This window comes from Dermochelys coriacea, chromosome 7 (assembly GCF_009764565.3).
Source record: "Dermochelys coriacea isolate rDerCor1 chromosome 7, rDerCor1.pri.v4, whole genome shotgun sequence".
In the NCBI taxonomy this organism is placed as follows: domain Eukaryota; kingdom Metazoa; phylum Chordata; order Testudines; family Dermochelyidae; genus Dermochelys; species Dermochelys coriacea.
Genome location: NC_050074.1, coordinates 83,900,920 through 83,917,902, shown reverse-complemented (window position 1 = coordinate 83,917,902; position 16,983 = coordinate 83,900,920). Strand labels below are relative to the sequence as shown.

General features: G+C 42.5%; 1 protein-coding gene across 2 annotated transcripts in view; it reads left to right on the top strand.

The window, feature by feature from the left end:
* Positions 1-16,983, top strand: part of CDH23 (cadherin related 23) — a 555,581-nt gene that overhangs the window by 283,466 nt on the left and 255,132 nt on the right. For both annotated transcript variants that reach the window (XM_043519492.1, XM_038408394.2), the window contains one exon: positions 1,218-1,406. In XM_043519492.1, coding sequence (XP_043375427.1) covers positions 1,218-1,406 — 189 coding nt within the window. The remainder of the gene's footprint in view (positions 1-1,217; positions 1,407-16,983) is intronic.

Below are 16,983 nucleotides of genomic sequence, written 5' to 3'. Positions count from 1 at the left end.
AAAACGTGTGTGTGTGTGTGTGTGTGTGTGTGTGTGTGTGTGTGTGTGTAAGTAAAATAGATTAGTCCCAAATGCCAATCTGTGGAAATGCTGAATTTTACCAACTCCACAATCAGCCTCAGGGTGATCTTTAGCAGCCCCATCTGCCTGCCCTCCAGTGTTCCATGGAGCTGCAAGGGGCTCTTTCCTCCCCATGTGGTCTTGTCTCTGTTTTTTTTAGATTATACAAAATACAAGAGGAAGAACTTTATTTTCAAATGTCCTTCACCACCCTTGTTTCTGTGACAATAAGGTTCATGCTCCAGCCACCCACCTCCCTTCTCTCCTCCTTCCTCCCACTAAAAAACCCTGTATAAGTTAAGATGTCTGGTGGGAACTCATCACATAGAGTGCCGGTGCACTGACCCTTCATGTCTAGTAATTTGCAGCCAAACCTATTTTGAGTCACAAGTAAAATGAGTTTGCTGGTCTTGTCCTATTTTTCTAGGGGATGTTTGTCTCCATCACATCACAGCATGATTTTCACTGCTGCTAATCTCAGTTCAGGCAAGGCCCAGGAGTAAACCTGATGTCACCACCTCCCTCAGAAGTCCTGGAAAAACCCTGGTTTTGAGGAGTGTCTCCCATGTCCTGCCAGGCTATTTTGTAAGATGTTAACAATCTTGACATTAATGCTAGTGGAGAAAACCATCTCCTGTATGCATCATACTATTATGAGTTTGTGTCATTACAGTGCACCGTATCATAATGAGAGACAACAGTTTTGGTCCCACAAGGCAAATCCCTAAAGGTGGCAGTCCAGATGACAGGCAGATTTGTAGGTCAGTAGTAACGAGTATAATCAGAGTGATAGGTACTCGAGTAGTAGAGGTGGTGTAGGTAAAAATTCAGTGTGCCCATCCTTGGCAGACCTAAGAGGTGAGGGAGCTTGCACAGCTCGTAACTATGTTGTGCTGGACTAAAGCCACAGTTATCAGTCTATCACTTTGAACACTAAACTTGCACCACAAATGCACATTTAAAGCCTCGATCAAATCATGCTGCATCCATGATGTAAAAGACAAGGGAAGGCTATTACTGTGCCATTGACTTTGTCTCAATGACTGCAGTCAACTGCACTGCCTGTATGCAATTTCTGTATGATGGTCCACAATCTTCTGCATTTCTCTTATGCTTGTTCTTTGAAATAAAGGCCACACTGATATTTTCCCTTGCAGGGTACGGAGTTGAATGATGACCGCACCCCCTCCAATGCTACAGTGATCACCACTTTCAACATTCTTGTCATAGACCTAAATGACAATGCCCCCGAGTTCAATAGTTCTGAGTACAGTGTTGGAATCCCGGAGCTGGCCCAGGTGGGCTTTGCCCTTCCCCTTTTCATCCAGGTGCAGGATAAAGATGAGGTAAGACATCAGAATAAATATCAATGGCCACTTGCTGCAGATACACCCTCCGGGCACTCCAGGTGATTTCATGAATCCTCTGTCTTGTATCTCTGATGCCTTCTGTTTCTGTATATTGCACATTCTACTTAGAATAATACATGGACCATGGAGAGAGAAGTGGGCACTAATATGTGCATGGTTATGCCCATGATACCTGTATGCCTTGGGTATTGCTCAGTATCTTCTACAGTCATCACTCTAGCCCGTCAGTCCCTGAAGTGCAGACACTTTCATGAGGTCTCTTGTTGCTTTTGTAAAATAAGGATAATGTGACTGATGAGTTCCAACAAATATGGCTGTGCCACATACCAATTCTTGTGTACTTCAGAGCACCTGTCAGGTAATCAGATGGATTCTGTTGGTGACAGAGGGATGGATTCTGGTGGTGACATAAACTGCGATGGGTGGAGGGAGACACAACTCAGTCATCAGAACCCTACCAAACAGTTATCTATGCATAAAATATCTACTAATACAGTATGTTCAATGAACATTTAAATGAACGAGAATTGTGAAAGTTGAAGATATGCTTCCTATGGCAATATGTACTCATCCCTATGTGTCCGTCTGGTCTTTTTTATTTTTTTAGGTTTTTTTTTTAGTTTTTAAATAAATAGACAAGTAAAGGGCCTATTTTGTATCAGTGCAGGGAAGAGACTAAACCCTGTAATATGGAACAAGTCTTGTGACAGTAGTACAGTCTCTGTTGGAAGAAAAAGGGAAAAGAAGTCCCACTAGGTGCTGTTGTAGGAGTTTATGGATAGAGGTAGTGATTCTCAGAATATTACTTAAAAATTTAGAGTTAGAATTTCAGCCAAAATACACGGGCTCTTCTAGAAATGATAATGAACAGACAAGCTTCCAACCCCTTTATCAAACCTCTTTCAGTTCCCATTGTAAAGAAGGTGAAGTTAAAATAAATATGGAGCAAAGAAAGTTCATCAGTAACCAGAGAACTTCAACAAATGAATAGTTATAGAAGGAAATCAGTGCAGACCCTCTGACTCTTGTTTCGTTTCGTGCATCCTACCTGCCCTGTGTAAGCAGCTTTATCCAGGAGAGAGACCACAGACTTTAACAACAGAGATACCAGAAGCAGCTACAAGCAGGTATCTGTGTACCCCATCCTCCACCCTATTAAACCTTTAATCCTAAATGACGCTTACTTGATGATTTGACAGCAAGGGGGATTGGGATACTTATTTTCTTACCACTCTTCAATGGCTGCAGTTACCCCTCGTAACATTTGCCTGCAGCATCAGTGGCTTGTTCTTTGCTGCTGTTAATGGACCTTCTATGTATTATAGCACTGAACCATTTCACTTAGGAATTCCATTAGGTTTTCCAGCCCTAGGGTTATACTCTTCAATTACTCCTCATATTTGACTCATGCAATTTATTTCTTTTTTTCTTTACTATCCTAACCTAAAACCATGCCACAGTCTACAATGCCTCCTTTTAAAAAAAAAAAAAAAACTGCTGGCACCACATGGAGAAATTTCTAAAATATCTAAAAACAATCCTGTTGCTGTAGCATAGGGTATCTATATTTTTCTTCTCTTGTTTTTTGTTTGGTCACAGTATAAAGAAGAATTTCAGGAAAATGAGATCTTTATTTCTTTGCAATTATTCTGTTCCTAGCATTTATTCCATTTACTATATTGGAATATTGGAGGGGGGAAAATTAAATGACTGATTAAAATGTACAATGTCTCTGTAAAATTAGAAAATTTTCATTTGTGGCAAAAGGATGGAGATTTAAACTTTGTTCTGAGGATGTAACTCCAGCATTGTTTATCTCAAAAACTGTGTTTGCTGGTGGAAATGGCAGATTCTCCCCGTCCCCCCCGCCTCCATGAAATTCACAAGTTCTTTCAAAAACTTGCCAAAATATTTGTTTTCATGTGTGAAACAATTATGACAAAGCACTAATCAGAATAGTCTACATGTGATGTAAATCACAAACAGAGAGTTTTAGAGTAGCAGCCATGTTAGTCTGTATTCGCAAAAAGAAAAGGAGTACTTGTGGCACCTTAGAGACTAACAAATTTATTTGAGCATAAGTTTTTGTGAGCTACAGCTCACTTCATCGGATGCATTTGGTGGAAAATACAGAGGGGAGATTGATATACAGACACAGAGAACATGAAACAATGGGTTTATCATACACACTGTAAGGAGAGTGATCACTTAAGATAAGCCATCACCAGCAGCGGGGTGGGGGGAAAGGAGGAAAACCTTTCATGGTGACAAGCAAGGTAGGCTATTTCCAGCAGTTAACAAGAATATCTGAGGAACGGTGGGGGGTGGGGTGGGAGGGGAGAAATAACATGGGGAAATAGTTTTACTTTGTGTAATGACTCATCCATTCCCAGTCTCTATTCAAGCCTAAGTTAATTGTATCCAGTTTGCAAATTAATTCCAATTCAGCAGTCTCTCGTCGGAGTCTGTTTTTGAAGTTTTTTTGTTGAAGAATAGCCACTCTCAGGTCTGTAATCGAGTGACCAGAGAGATTGAAGTGTTCTCCAAATGGTTTTTGAATGTTATAATTCTTGACGTCTGATTTGTGTCCATTTATTCTTTTATGTAGAGGCTGTCCAGTTTGACCAATGTAAATGGCAGAGGGGCATTGCTGGCACATGATGGCATATATCATATTGGTAAATGCGCAGGTGAACGAGCCTCTGATAGTGTGGCTGATGTGATTAGGCCCTATGATGGTGTCCCCTGAATAGATATGTGGACAGAGTTGGCAACGGGCTTTGTTGCAAGGATAGGTTCCTGGGTTAGTGGTTCTGTTGTGTGGTGTGTGGTTGCTGGTGAGTATTTGCTTCAGATTGGGGGGCTGTCTGTAAGCAAGGACTGGCCTGTCTCCCAAGATCTGTGAGAGTGATGGGTCGTCCTTCAGGATAGGTTGTAGATCCTTGATGATGCATTGGAGAGGTTTTAGTTGGGGGCTGAAGGTGATGGCTAGTGGCATTCTGTTATTTTGTTTGTTGGGCCTGTCCTGTAGTAGGTTACTTCTGGGTACTCTTCTTGCTCTGTCAATCTGTTTCTTCACTTCAGCAGGTGGGTATTGTAGTTGTAGGAATGCATGATAGAGATCTTGTAGGTGTTTGTCTCTGTCTGAGGGATTGGAGCAAATGCGGTTATATTGTAGAGCTTGGCTGTAGACAATGGATCGTGTGGTATGATCTGGATGAAAGCTAGAGGCATGTAGGTAGGAATAGCAGTCAGTAGGTTTCCAATATAGGGTGGTGTTTATGTGACCATCGCTTATTAGCACCGTAGTGTCCAGGAAGTGGATCTCTTGTGTGGACTGGTCCATGCTGAGGTTGATGGTGGGATGGAAATTGTTGAAATCCTGGTGGAATTCCTCAAGGGCTTCTTTTCCATGGGTCCAGATGATGAAGATGTCATCAATGTAGCGCAAGTAGAGTAGGGGCATTAGGAGACGAGAGCTGAGGAAGCGTTGTTCTAAGTCAGCCATAAAAATGTTGGCATACTGTGGGGCCATGCGGGTACCCATCGCAGTGCCGCTGATTTGAAGGTATACATTGTCCCCAAATGTGAAATAGTTATGGGTGAGGACAAAGTCACAAAGTTCAGCCACCAGGTTAGCCGTGACATTATCAGGGATAGTGTTCCTGACGGCTTGTAGTCCATCTTTGTGCGGAATGTTGGTGTAGAGGGCTTCTACATCCATAGTGGCTAGGATGGTGTTTTTAGGAAGATCACCAATAGACTGTAGTTTCCTCAGGAAGTCAGTGGTGTCTCGAAGATAGCTGGGAGTGCTGGTAATATAGGGCCTGAGGAGGGAATCTACATAGCCAGACAATCCTGCTGTCAGGGTGCCAATGCCTGAGATGATGGGGTGTCCAGGATTTCCAGGTTTATGGATCTTGGGTAGCAGATAGAATACCCCAGGTCGGGGTTCCAGGGGTGTGTCTGTGCGGATTTGTTCTTGTGCTTTTTCAGGGAGTTTCTTGAGCAAATGCTGTAGTTTCTTTTGATAACCCTCAGTGGGATCAGAGGGTAATGGCTTGTAGAAAGTGGTGTTGGAGAGCTGCCTAGTAGCCTCTTGTTCATACTCCGACCTATTCATGATGACGACAGCACCTCCTTTGTCAGCCTTTTTGATTATGATGTCAGAGTTGTTTCTGAGGCTGTGGATGGCATTGTGTTCTGCATGGCTGAGGTTATGGGGCAAGCGATGCTGCTTTTCCAGAATTCAGCTCGTGCACGTCGGCGGAAGCACTCTATGTAGAAGTCCAGTCTGCTGTTTCGACCTTCAGGAGGAGTCCACCCAGAATCCTTCTTTTTGTAGTGTTGGTAGGAAGGTCTCTGTGGGTTAATATGTTGGTCAGAGGTGTGTTGGAAATATTCCTTGAGTCGGAGACGTCGAAAATAGGATTCTAGGTCACCACAGAACTTCCGCTGGGAGACATGCAGGTGAGAACTTAAACAGCTAACAAGAGTATGTTTTCTTGCAAATGTCCTCAGCAAACGAAGAACAGAATTACAAATAAGATGATGGGTAGTCAGGATTGTTTGTTTCTAAATTGAATATTTGTCATGGTGTTCCATGAAGTGTCAGCAGCTCTTTAATTGAAGGACATTATGGTAAGGCTGTTTGTGTCAATAGAGTGAAGGCTCTGTCATTGTTTCTGCTTCAAAGCTCTGTTTATAGGAGTCCCAAAATTCACTCCAGTCTTTCAGTCACACTAATTTTAAAAAATAAAAGGGAGGGGCGAGATTCATGCATCCATTTAAGTAATGAGAGCAGAAAATAAACTAGTTTTGTGGTTTGCAGTAAAGTTGCGTTAAGCTTCTGTAACTCCCAAACAGATTGGTTGCAGTTGTCAAAATCATTTGGCCCTGGCCTAACTCTTCTTCCATTGAAGCCGATGAGATTCTTACAATTGATTTTAATAAAACCAATGGAGTTACTGTGTGTAGAAATGGCATGATATGTCTCTGCACTCATCATGTTTTCCAAAAGTAGTCACTCGCATGCTTACCTGCACATATGCAGCAACTAGATAGATTAACCAGGAAGGTGGAGCTCTAAAAATCTATTGGGGCAACAGTCTGGGAAGTGAGACGGCTTTAAACGGTGTGGAGACTGTGTGGAACAGACAGGTCATGGAACAGTCATGCTTTCTAGCATGGTCTCAAATAGGTGCTTGAACTGGGTGAGCATGTGACCAACCTGCTCAAGATAGGGGCACCCAAATATGGGATGGCAGAGTACCTCTTTGACAAGCATACCCTGAGGGACAGTGACAGTGAGACCTAAAGGATCAGCATAGGCCACCCATGGGTTTCAGTAAGTCTCCTAGCTTGCTGCCCAGTAGTGCATGCATCTACTGTTGGATAATGTCATTCTGTACCAAAAAATCACACCTTTGTTTCTTTGTGTTTGTAACACCTTACATCCAATAAAGTGACCTGCAGTACTGCAGTGTTGTAAAGGGTAAATTACACAGGCTTTCATGATGGACATGCATTTGAAATGGCAAGATTACTCATCTGAACAGCCTTCTTGGGGAATGAGACTCATTTTAGAATCTTTCATGAACAGTTTGTTTACTCTGCTAAAAAGCCCCCACGCCCCCAAACCTTTTTTTGCATTAAAGTTTTGATTTATATGAACACAGTATTCTTGCCAGCAAGTTAAAGAAGTATGGGCTGGATGAATGGACTATAAGGTGGATAGAAAGCTGGCTAGATCGTCAGGCTCAACGGGTAGTGATCAATGGCTCCATGTCTAGCTGGCAGCCAGTATCAAGCAGAGTGCCCCAAGGGTCAGTCCTGGGGCCGGTTTTATTTAATATCTTCATTAATGATCTGGAGGATGGCGTGGACTGCACCCTCAGCAAGTTTGCAGATGACACTAAACTGGGAGGAGAGGTAGATACGCTGGAGGGCAGGGATAGGATACAGAGGGACCTTGACAGATTAGAGGATTGAGCCAAAATAAATCTGATGAGGTTCAACAAGGACAAGTGCAGAGTCCTGCACTTAGGACGGAAGAATCTCATGCACCGCTACAGACTAGGGACCGAATGGCTAGGCAGCAGTTCTGCAGAAAAGGACCTAGGGGTTATAGTGGACGAGAAGCTGGATATGAGTCAGCAGTGTGCCCTTGTTGCCAAGAAGGCTAACGGCATTTTGGGCTGTATAAGTAGAGGCATTGCGAGCAGATCGAGGAACATGATCATTCCCCTCTATTCAACATTGGTGAGGCCTCATCTGGAGTACTGTGTCCAGTTTTGGGCCCCACACTATAAGAAGGATGTGGACAAATTGGAAAGCATCCAGCAGAGGGCAACAAAAATGATTAGGGGACTGGAACACATGACTTATGAGGAGAGGCTGAGGGAACTGGGATTGTTTAGTCTGCAGAGGAGAAGAATGAGGGGGGATTTGATAGCGGCTTTCAACTACCTGAAAGGGGGTTCCAAAGAGGATGGATCTAGACTGTTCTCAGTGGTAGCAGATGACAGAACAAAGAGTAATGGTCTCAAGTTGCAGCTGGGGAGGTTTAGTTTGGATATTAGGAAAAAACTTTTTCACTAGGAGGATGGTGAAGCACTGGAATGTGTTACCGGGGTGGGGGTGGGGGGTGGAATCTCCTTCCTTAGAGGTTTTTAAGGTCATCCTTGACAAAGCCCTAGCTGGGATGATTTAGTTGGGGATTGATCCTGGTTTGAGCAGGGGATTGGACTAGATGACCGTCTGAGGTCCCTTCCAACCCTGACATTCTATGATTTTACGATTCTATGAGTGTTTTCAAAGTACTGTACCAGTAAACCTGCTGGCTTTGAGTATTTCCCCCCACATAAGTCTGTGAGTTCAGAGCCTTAGCTTTGTCTTACAGAGTGAAATTCTGGCCCTGTTGAAGTCAACGGCAAATTTCCCATTGCTTTCAAGGGTCAGGATTTTACCCCCAGTCTCTTGGCCTGTGTTGATTCTTTCACAGCTATAAAGATAGCTAAATGTAATTGTTTGCAAAATATTAAGGTCCAAATCATGACTTTCTCCTGTCTCTTCTTGTTGTTTTCCTGTTAATTCTTTCTTTCCATTCCCTTTTTCTTCTCCTGTATTTGCCTCCTTACTGCCTGAATATGTCCACACGTGTCCTCTTTGGGGGCTTCTGATGGAGAAATGGAGTACTCTTCTTCTTTTAGCTGGTCAAATGGCTCCTAGACATGACTGAACTACATGCCCCATAACCAAGGGTAGGGACAGTAGTTTCCACTAAGGGCTTGTCAACACAAACATTTAGTTCATAGCAAGCAGGGCCATGAATCTACTCCACACTAGCATTCTGTGCACTAACTGTCCAGATGCACCCTGCCGATGTGCATTAACAGTTTGTTAATGTGCTTTCATCCAGAGCCATTTCAAAGAGGACTAGATCAAAGCACATTAACAAACTGTTAATGTGTGTTAGCAGGGTCCACACAGACAATTAGTGCTAAGCGATTTATTGTGGGGTAAAAAGAAAAGGAGTACTTGTGGCACCTTAGAGACTAACAAATTTATTAGAGCATAAGCTTTCGTGAGCTACAGCTCACTTCATCGGATGCATTTGGTGGAAAAAACACTCTGTTTTTTCCACCAAATGCATCCGATGAAGTGAGCTGTAGCTCACGAAAGCTTATGCTCTAATAAATTTGTTAGTCTCTAAGGTGCCACAAGTACTCCTTTTTTTTTTTGCGAATACAGACTAACACGGCTGCTACTCTGAAACCTGTCATTATTGTGGGGTAGATTCACACCCCAGCTTGCCAGCAACTCATTGTGTCAACAAGCCCTAAGAGAGCCCCACTTTCCCTTGTCTCCAATGTTATCATTAGCAATGGGGATTTCAAATGGGAATGGGGGGAGCATGAGGGGAAGAAATCTTTAGGCACAGAGGTGAATGAGGATGCATCTGACGGAAGCTATTTTAGCACCATGGCCTTCATGCAGGAGATGACATGCTTCATTTGTATGAGAAGCAAAGGGAAATTAAAAGAGAATTCTTCAACTCACTGGGGAAAGAGTCTAAATAAATAAGTATAGACAGAGATAGACAAAATCAAGGCAAGATTTTTTTAACAGATTTAGAAAGACCAATTCTATCCCTTATTTTATGCCCCATCACCCACCCCATGTTATAATTCCAGGGACGGTCCCTTAGTTGTTGTTTAAATAAACTATAGATAGGTGGATTTTTTCATTCTTTTCTCACATCTCCAGCTCCTTTGTGATTTTTTTGTTCCGGGTCTTGGAATTCCCTGCAGTTTGTTGACATCTTTCTGTCATTGAGGTGCCCAGAGATGTGTCATCAAGTTGCAGTCTCACTAGAGTATGTAGAGGGGAGGGAGAATTACCCTCTGATCTGTGACGTGGCCGTGTAGGCAGCTCTAAATCACATTAGCTCATTTTTATTTATTTTTGGTGCCTCGTTGGTATTTACTCTGAGCAAGGCTAGGCAGCATAGTAATAAAAACTCCAGGAATCCATCCCATCATTGCTAATGCCAATGCAACTATACTAATACTGGACCAGTGGTGAGAGAATTGTCTATTATTCTACATCTCTCTTCCCCTATCCTACAGAAAGACAGGGACAACCAGTGCTATTTCTCTCCCTACATGGAAGTAAGGAGACAAAGGATTGATGAAAGAAAGAGCTCTCTATCTAAGGCCTTGTCAGCCCCTTCCTTCTTCCATTTTAAAAACAAACCCCAACCCTGTCACTGAAATCAAATTGGGTCATTGCTGTCTGCAAACACAATTAGCCCTTGATTCAAATCACAGTCCCACACTCCCGCTTGTAGGGTCCCTAGCTTTGTGTGCGGCCTTTGAACACTTGTAGAAGGGGTGGTTATGGGTGGGGTTGCCCCTTTTAAAATGTTTTAGGTGCTATTATAAGCAAGAAAGATTTTAATATGTTGTCGTGTTTCATAACTGTGTGACATTTTTAAAAAATTGGTGGAATTTTGCTTGTTCCACTCCTCCCATCTGATTTTGCACACATAATGTTGATAAAATTATTATGATCCTAATTCAACAAAACACTTACGTGTGTGTCTAAGTTCTACTGAAGTTAGGGACTTAAGCACGTGCTTAACTTTATGCACATGCTTAAGTGCTTTGCTGAATCGGGGTTTCCATTAGCACCAAAAACACAAACAAAGAGAAAATCTGGATGTTTTGAATCCAAAACCACCTCCATTAAAACATCAGCACCTTGCCATATTGAAAATCCATCTACTATTGCTCAAAAAAAAAATGAGCACAGTGGAAAAAAAAGCTTGAAAAAAGCTTGTTCCTTAGCAAAATTTCCACAAGTGGCTTCTTTGCATGTGCACAACTCCACATGGAGGATAGGATTAAAATGATCTTGACAAACTGGAAAAATGGTCTGAAGTAATAGGATGAAACTCAAGAAGGACAAATGCAAAGTATTTTGTTTAGGAAGGAACAATCAGTTACACACTTACAAAATGGGAAATGACTGCCTGCGAAGGTGTACTGAAGAAAGAGATCTGGGGGTCATAGTGACCACAAGCTAAATGAATCAACAGTGTTGCAAAACAAAAAGCAAACATCATTCTGGGAGGTATTAACAAGATTATTGTAAGCACAGAGACATGCCAGCAGCAGCCGGCCACTTCCGGGAGCGGCGTGGTAAGCGCTTCCCAGCCAGAACCTGCACCTCACACCCCCTCCCGCCCCAGGTCAAAACCTCCTCCTGCACCCAAACTACCTCCCAGACCCTGCATTCCCTCCATTAATATATTAGAAATGTGCAGCCCATGACAATTTACCAAACTCTGGGGAGTGATGCCCATCCCTGGTCTACATAATACTTAGTCTTGCCACAAGTGCAGGGGACTGCATTAGATGACCTCTCAAGCTCCCTTCCAATCAGATGATTCTATATCTGTTTGTGCACTCACAGCCCACATTTTTGCCTGCAAACAAGAAATAGTGAATGTAGATCAGGTGATGGAAAATGTAAGTACCCATTTATATACACAGCTACGAGGTTTTGCATGCACTAATTTGGTGTGTGCAATAACGCCAAGTGTGTTTGTACTTAATCAGATGTTGGTTTGAGGTGGACAGTGAAAATGTGGACAGTAAAAGAGGCATTGCCAAGTGTAGGCAGTGCTGAATAGGGTGAATATAAGAAATAACCTACATGGATTCTGCTTCAAGTTCAGCCATAAAATGTTTTTTACTGACATTCACTTCCTGATAAATATAACACTTCTCTCGTCGCCATCCAGAGCAGAAAGATCTGAATGGGTGAAATGACAGAGTTGTTTCTGCATCAGAAGAAATTATACCGAATTTGGAAACAAAGAGGAAACAGCTGGGTGTGATAGCTTATCAGAGAGGAAAAAGAAAAGGAGTACTTGTGGAACCTTAGAGACTAACAAATGTATTTGAGCATAATTCATCAGATGCATGCAGTGGAAAATACAGTGGGGAGATTATATATACACAGAGAACATGAAACAATGGGTGTTACCATATACACTGTAACAAGAGTGATCAGGTAAGGTGAGCTATTACCAGTAAGCGGGGGGAACCTTTTGCAGTGATAATCAAGCTGAGCTATTTCCAGCAGTTGACAAGAACGTCTGAGGAACAGTGGGGGGTGGAAGGGGAGGATAAACATGGGGAAATAGTTTTACTTTGTGTAATGACTCATCCACTCCCAGTCTTTATTCAAGCCTAAGTTAATTGTATCCAGTTTGCAAATTAATTCCAATTCAGCAGTCTCTCGTTGGAGTCTGTTTGTGAAGTTTTTTTTTTTTTTTGAAGAATTGCCACTTTTAGGTCTGTAATTGAGTGACCAAAGAGATTGAAGTGTTCTCCGACTGGTTTTTGAATGTTATAATTCTTGACGTCTGATTTGTGTCCATTTATTCTTTTATGTAGAGGCTGTCCAGTTTGGCCAATGTACATGGCAGAGGGGCATTGCTGGCACATGATGGCATATATCACATTGGTAGATGTGCAGGTGAACGAGCCTCTGATAGTGTGGCTGATGTGATTAGGCCCTATGATGGTATCCCCTGAATAGATATGTGGACAGAGTTGGCAACGGGCTTTGTTGCAAGGATAGGTTCCTGGGTTAGTGGTTCTGTTGTGTGGTGTGTGGTTGCTGGTGAGTATTTGCTTCAGATTGGGGGGCTGTCTGTAAGCAAGGACTGGTCTGTCTCCCAAGATCTGTGAGAGTGATGGGTCGTCCTTCAGGATGGGTTGTAGATCCTTGATGATGCGTTGGAGAGGTTTTAGTTGGGGGCTGAAGGTGATGGCTAGTGGCGTTCTGTTCTTTTTTTTGTTGGGCCTGTCCTGTAGTAAGTAACTTCTGGGTACTCTTCTGGCTCTGTTAATCTGTCTCTATGTAAAAGAATAAATGGACACAAATCAGACGTCAAGAATTATAACATTCAAAAACCAGTCGGAGAACACTTCAATCTCTTTGGTCACTTGATTACAGACCTAAAAGTGGCAATTCTTCAACAAAAAAAACTTCAGAAACTTCAGAAACAGACTCCAACGTAAAGTAAAACTCCAAAGTAGAACTATTTCCCCGTGTTTATTCTCTCCCCCTCCCCCCACTGTTCCTCACATGTTCTTGTCAACTGCTGGAAGTGGCCCACCTTGATTATCACTACAAAAGGTTCCCCGCTGTACTGCTGATAATAGCTCACCTTATCTGATCACTCTTGTTACAGTGTATATGGTAACAACCATTGTTTCGTGTTCTCTGTGTATATAAAATCTCTCCACTGTATTTTCCACTGCATGCAACTGATGAAGTGAGCTGTAACTCACAAAAGCTTATGCTCAAATAAATTTGTTAGTCTCTAAGGTGCCACAAGTACTCCTTTTCCTTTTGTGGATACAGACTAACACGGCTGCTACTCTGAAACCTGTCAGAGAGGAAAATCTGTTAGAGAATTGAGAACGACCACAGACATGGATTCCATGTGGTGTTAATTGAGTTGGCCTGTTTTCACTGCACAGAGCAAAGGAGGGAAGGAGATTGGCATCTGATGAGATTCCTGTAGAAGCATGGCTCAACCTCTGCCCATATGATTGATATTTTCTTCTGGAGGAGTAATTAGCTAGGGGTTTCCACGTGTGTTAACACTCCCCTGTGCTATCTTAATTCAATTGGCCCTTTTTGCTTTTCTACTGATAGTGCAAGTTCAGCCATCAAATCATTATGCAGCCTCCAGTGTGGTCTAGCAGTTAGAATAGGGGCCTGAGCATCAGGAGGCCTGTATTTTGTTCTTGACTTTGCCACTTGCTCACTAAGGCCAGATCCAAAGCACATTACATTTAATTGCAGTCTTTTCACTGACTTCAGTTTTCTTTGGTCAAGCCTATGTGAACTTGGGAAAATGAGTTAACCTATCTGTGACTCAGTTTCTCCATCTGCAAAATGGGGAGCGATCTATTTGAATGTTTTCTAAAGCTGATTGAGAGCCTCTTCTGAAAGACAATGGAAGTCATTCCCACCAGCACTGTACTACGCACTTTACAGAGGAGTAATCATATATACATCAAATATACGCCTTCGGCTGGCTTCTCCTGTCACATACTGCTGTAGATCAGGATTGACTCGCCGAAAGAGTAAAACCTGTGTGAATGAGAGGGGATTCAGGCCTAATATTATTTATTATTACAGAAAGGTTTGTTTCAGTTCTGAGACCAGGAATCATTCTGGGTGGATCAGGTTCCAATTAGTTTATAGAGTCATTCAGCCAGCCACTAGTCCTTGGTGAAGATGACACTGAAGAAGGCACCTTTTAATACTGTATTGTTACTCTTTAATACTATCATTTTGTGTGACACTTTACAGAGATTAAAAAGGTAAAATCACTGCCCCAAAGAACTTTGTCTAAACTAGGCAAACCTAAAATGTGACAATAACAGAAAAAAGAGGGGGTTAGGGAAAGAGAGATAAGGGTTACAATACATGGAATAAAGAGAGGCTTGTAGCATGTAAAATTCTGATATTTTAAAACTGAGGTAAGACAGAAGGGGGATGAGTACAGAGCAAAGGGGTGGGAGTCAATTTTGGAAAGAAAGATGAAGTTGGTTTTGAGGAAGGTTAGTCTCTAAGGTGCCCTCAGGACTTCTCGTTGTTTTTGCTGATACAGATGAACACGGCTACTCCTCTGAAAGAAGAGGAGTGAGGATGTTTGGCACACTGGAACAGGGATGTTGTTCCAGGTGTAGAGAGCAGTGTGAAAGAGTGGGCAGAGGAAACAGAAGGGCAGAGGGTGAGCAAAGAGATTGGCAGAGCTGAGCTGTGAGACAGTGGGGACAAAGGGCTCAAACTTTTATGTGGGGAGAAACAGGGAGGCAAGGAAAAATGCTTGAGATGGGGAAGGGACCCAGGCAGACCAAGGGAAGGGGGATTATTTTAGCAGCTGAATGTTGGCTAGGTTGAAGAAAGGAGTATGCACAATTAGGGAAGCTAGAGATGAGGGAGTCTCGGTGGTCTGGATGAGAGGAACTGAACTATGGCTTTGACAGTGAGGATGTAAACAACAAGATTTGGCCAGAACCCATTGTGAGGAGAGAAGGGAAAGAAGGAGAAAGGCATGTAATCTTTGAGGCTATAATAATTGTCAGGTATAACCCAATCTTTATAGCTAGCCATTTCCCCCATGTATTTTGTACAACATTTATTTGAACTGCACATTTTTCTTACTGTTTTTCTTATGAAGTGGTAACTCAGGGGACTTCTGAGGAGATTTTGCTGACTGAAGTAACTGAAATTCTTATTAAACAGATAGGGTGGGATTTTCAAAAATTGGCTTAACTTTGCTCCATCAAAGCGTTCCAGTTGCATTACCAACTCCCGTAATAATCTGTTTGACACTTGCAGCATCCCTCATGTAGCTGTAAACCCTTCTTCCCACCAAATTATATTCTGTCCAGATTCTTAAACTGTCTTCATCACCCTAGTATCTGCAGAAGTACATTAAGTAAAACAGAGGATGTCCTAAACAGAAGGTGGAATCAGGCATGAAGAGAAACAAACTTTTCTATTCTGGCTGTGATTTTATTTACTGATCATGGTTGACTGCAGAGAGAGGGAGAGAGACAATGTATCTAGTATATAAACCACTGCAAGTATGTTGATTTGATATTTTTAAATATTCCTTATTAAAAAGATTGGGAAAAAAAACTATCGGAATCTAAAAATATACAATGCATAAAGTAGCCTCAGACTGTTGTGTTATGTGTATGTGGATATGAATATATGCATGTAATGTCTGAATCTTATATATACTGTATGTATGCATATAGGCAGACACACACTATAAATATGATATACATAGTGCATAATTATAAAGGAAAATTGACAGCTCTCCAGTATTCCTTCCCAAAAGTGCCAGCTGCCAATTGGATTAAATTAAATTTCACAGGGTTTTTTGCAATACATGAAATTCACCAGCAAATTACCCTTAAAGAGGGAGAATCAATCATTTGGAGCAGAGATAAACTGAAGGCGAGTCAGTCTCTGATTGATCCCGTCTGTGCAAGTGTGTGTGGAATTCAGCAGATAACTGGGGGAAAGCAGGAAAGGAGGGAGGGGAGAAAGGCAAGGAGTGTGGAAAGAGGCACTTGAAGCAGGCAAAAGGCTACAGAAAAAGGTGTGTGGGAGTATTGAGCAGCTGGAAGGATTAGCAGGGGCTCAGAGTTAGGGAAGCGGAAGTGGAAGGCTGAGTGAAGCCCAATGCATGCCGGATGTGGGGAATGTTCCCTTTTGGGAACTTTGGGCCCTGGGAATAAATGCGGATTCTTTTAATCTCTGACAACAGCCAGATGACTACAGGCACCAGCCAGTGCAGACAGTTTTTCTTCCAAACCTCAGGCTGACCAGCCTTTGGAGGGAGAGAGAGAGAGTCTTCATTCCCTTCTCACTGGCCTCTGTGGTCAGGACAGTGACTGGGAGGGAGAAATGTGAAAATGCCTTTCTGGTGCTGAGGGGAAAGGAATGAACTTCATTTGTAATGTTTGTTGAAAAACTGGAAGAGAAGATGAGGGCAGTGGAGGGGAGGAGCTCTAAATAAGAGAGTGAGGGTGAGGAGAAATGAAGGAGAGTGTGGAAATACTGGATGGAATAGGACATGGTGGTAGAAGAAGGGAGTGGGGGAGAGTGGAGGAAAAGCAGGAGACTACAGTATGAATGGGAATTGAAAAGGCACCAAAATGTGCTCTGGCCACCCACTCCTGGTTAGTTGTGAGAGGCACTGTGATACAATGCTGGGTGCCACAGGAATGCCTATGGAAATGCATCCGATGAAGTGAACTGTAGCTCCTAAAAGCTTATGCTCAAATAAATTTGTTAGTCTCTAAGGTGCCACAAGTCCTCCTTTTCTTTTTATGGAAACTAAAAAAGCAAACTGTGAAGTGCTACTTTGGAGGATGGGCATTTTCTGTGGGGGAAGAGGGAATGTCCTCTTCCGTCAAAGGAAAGGTTGTGATGATATTCC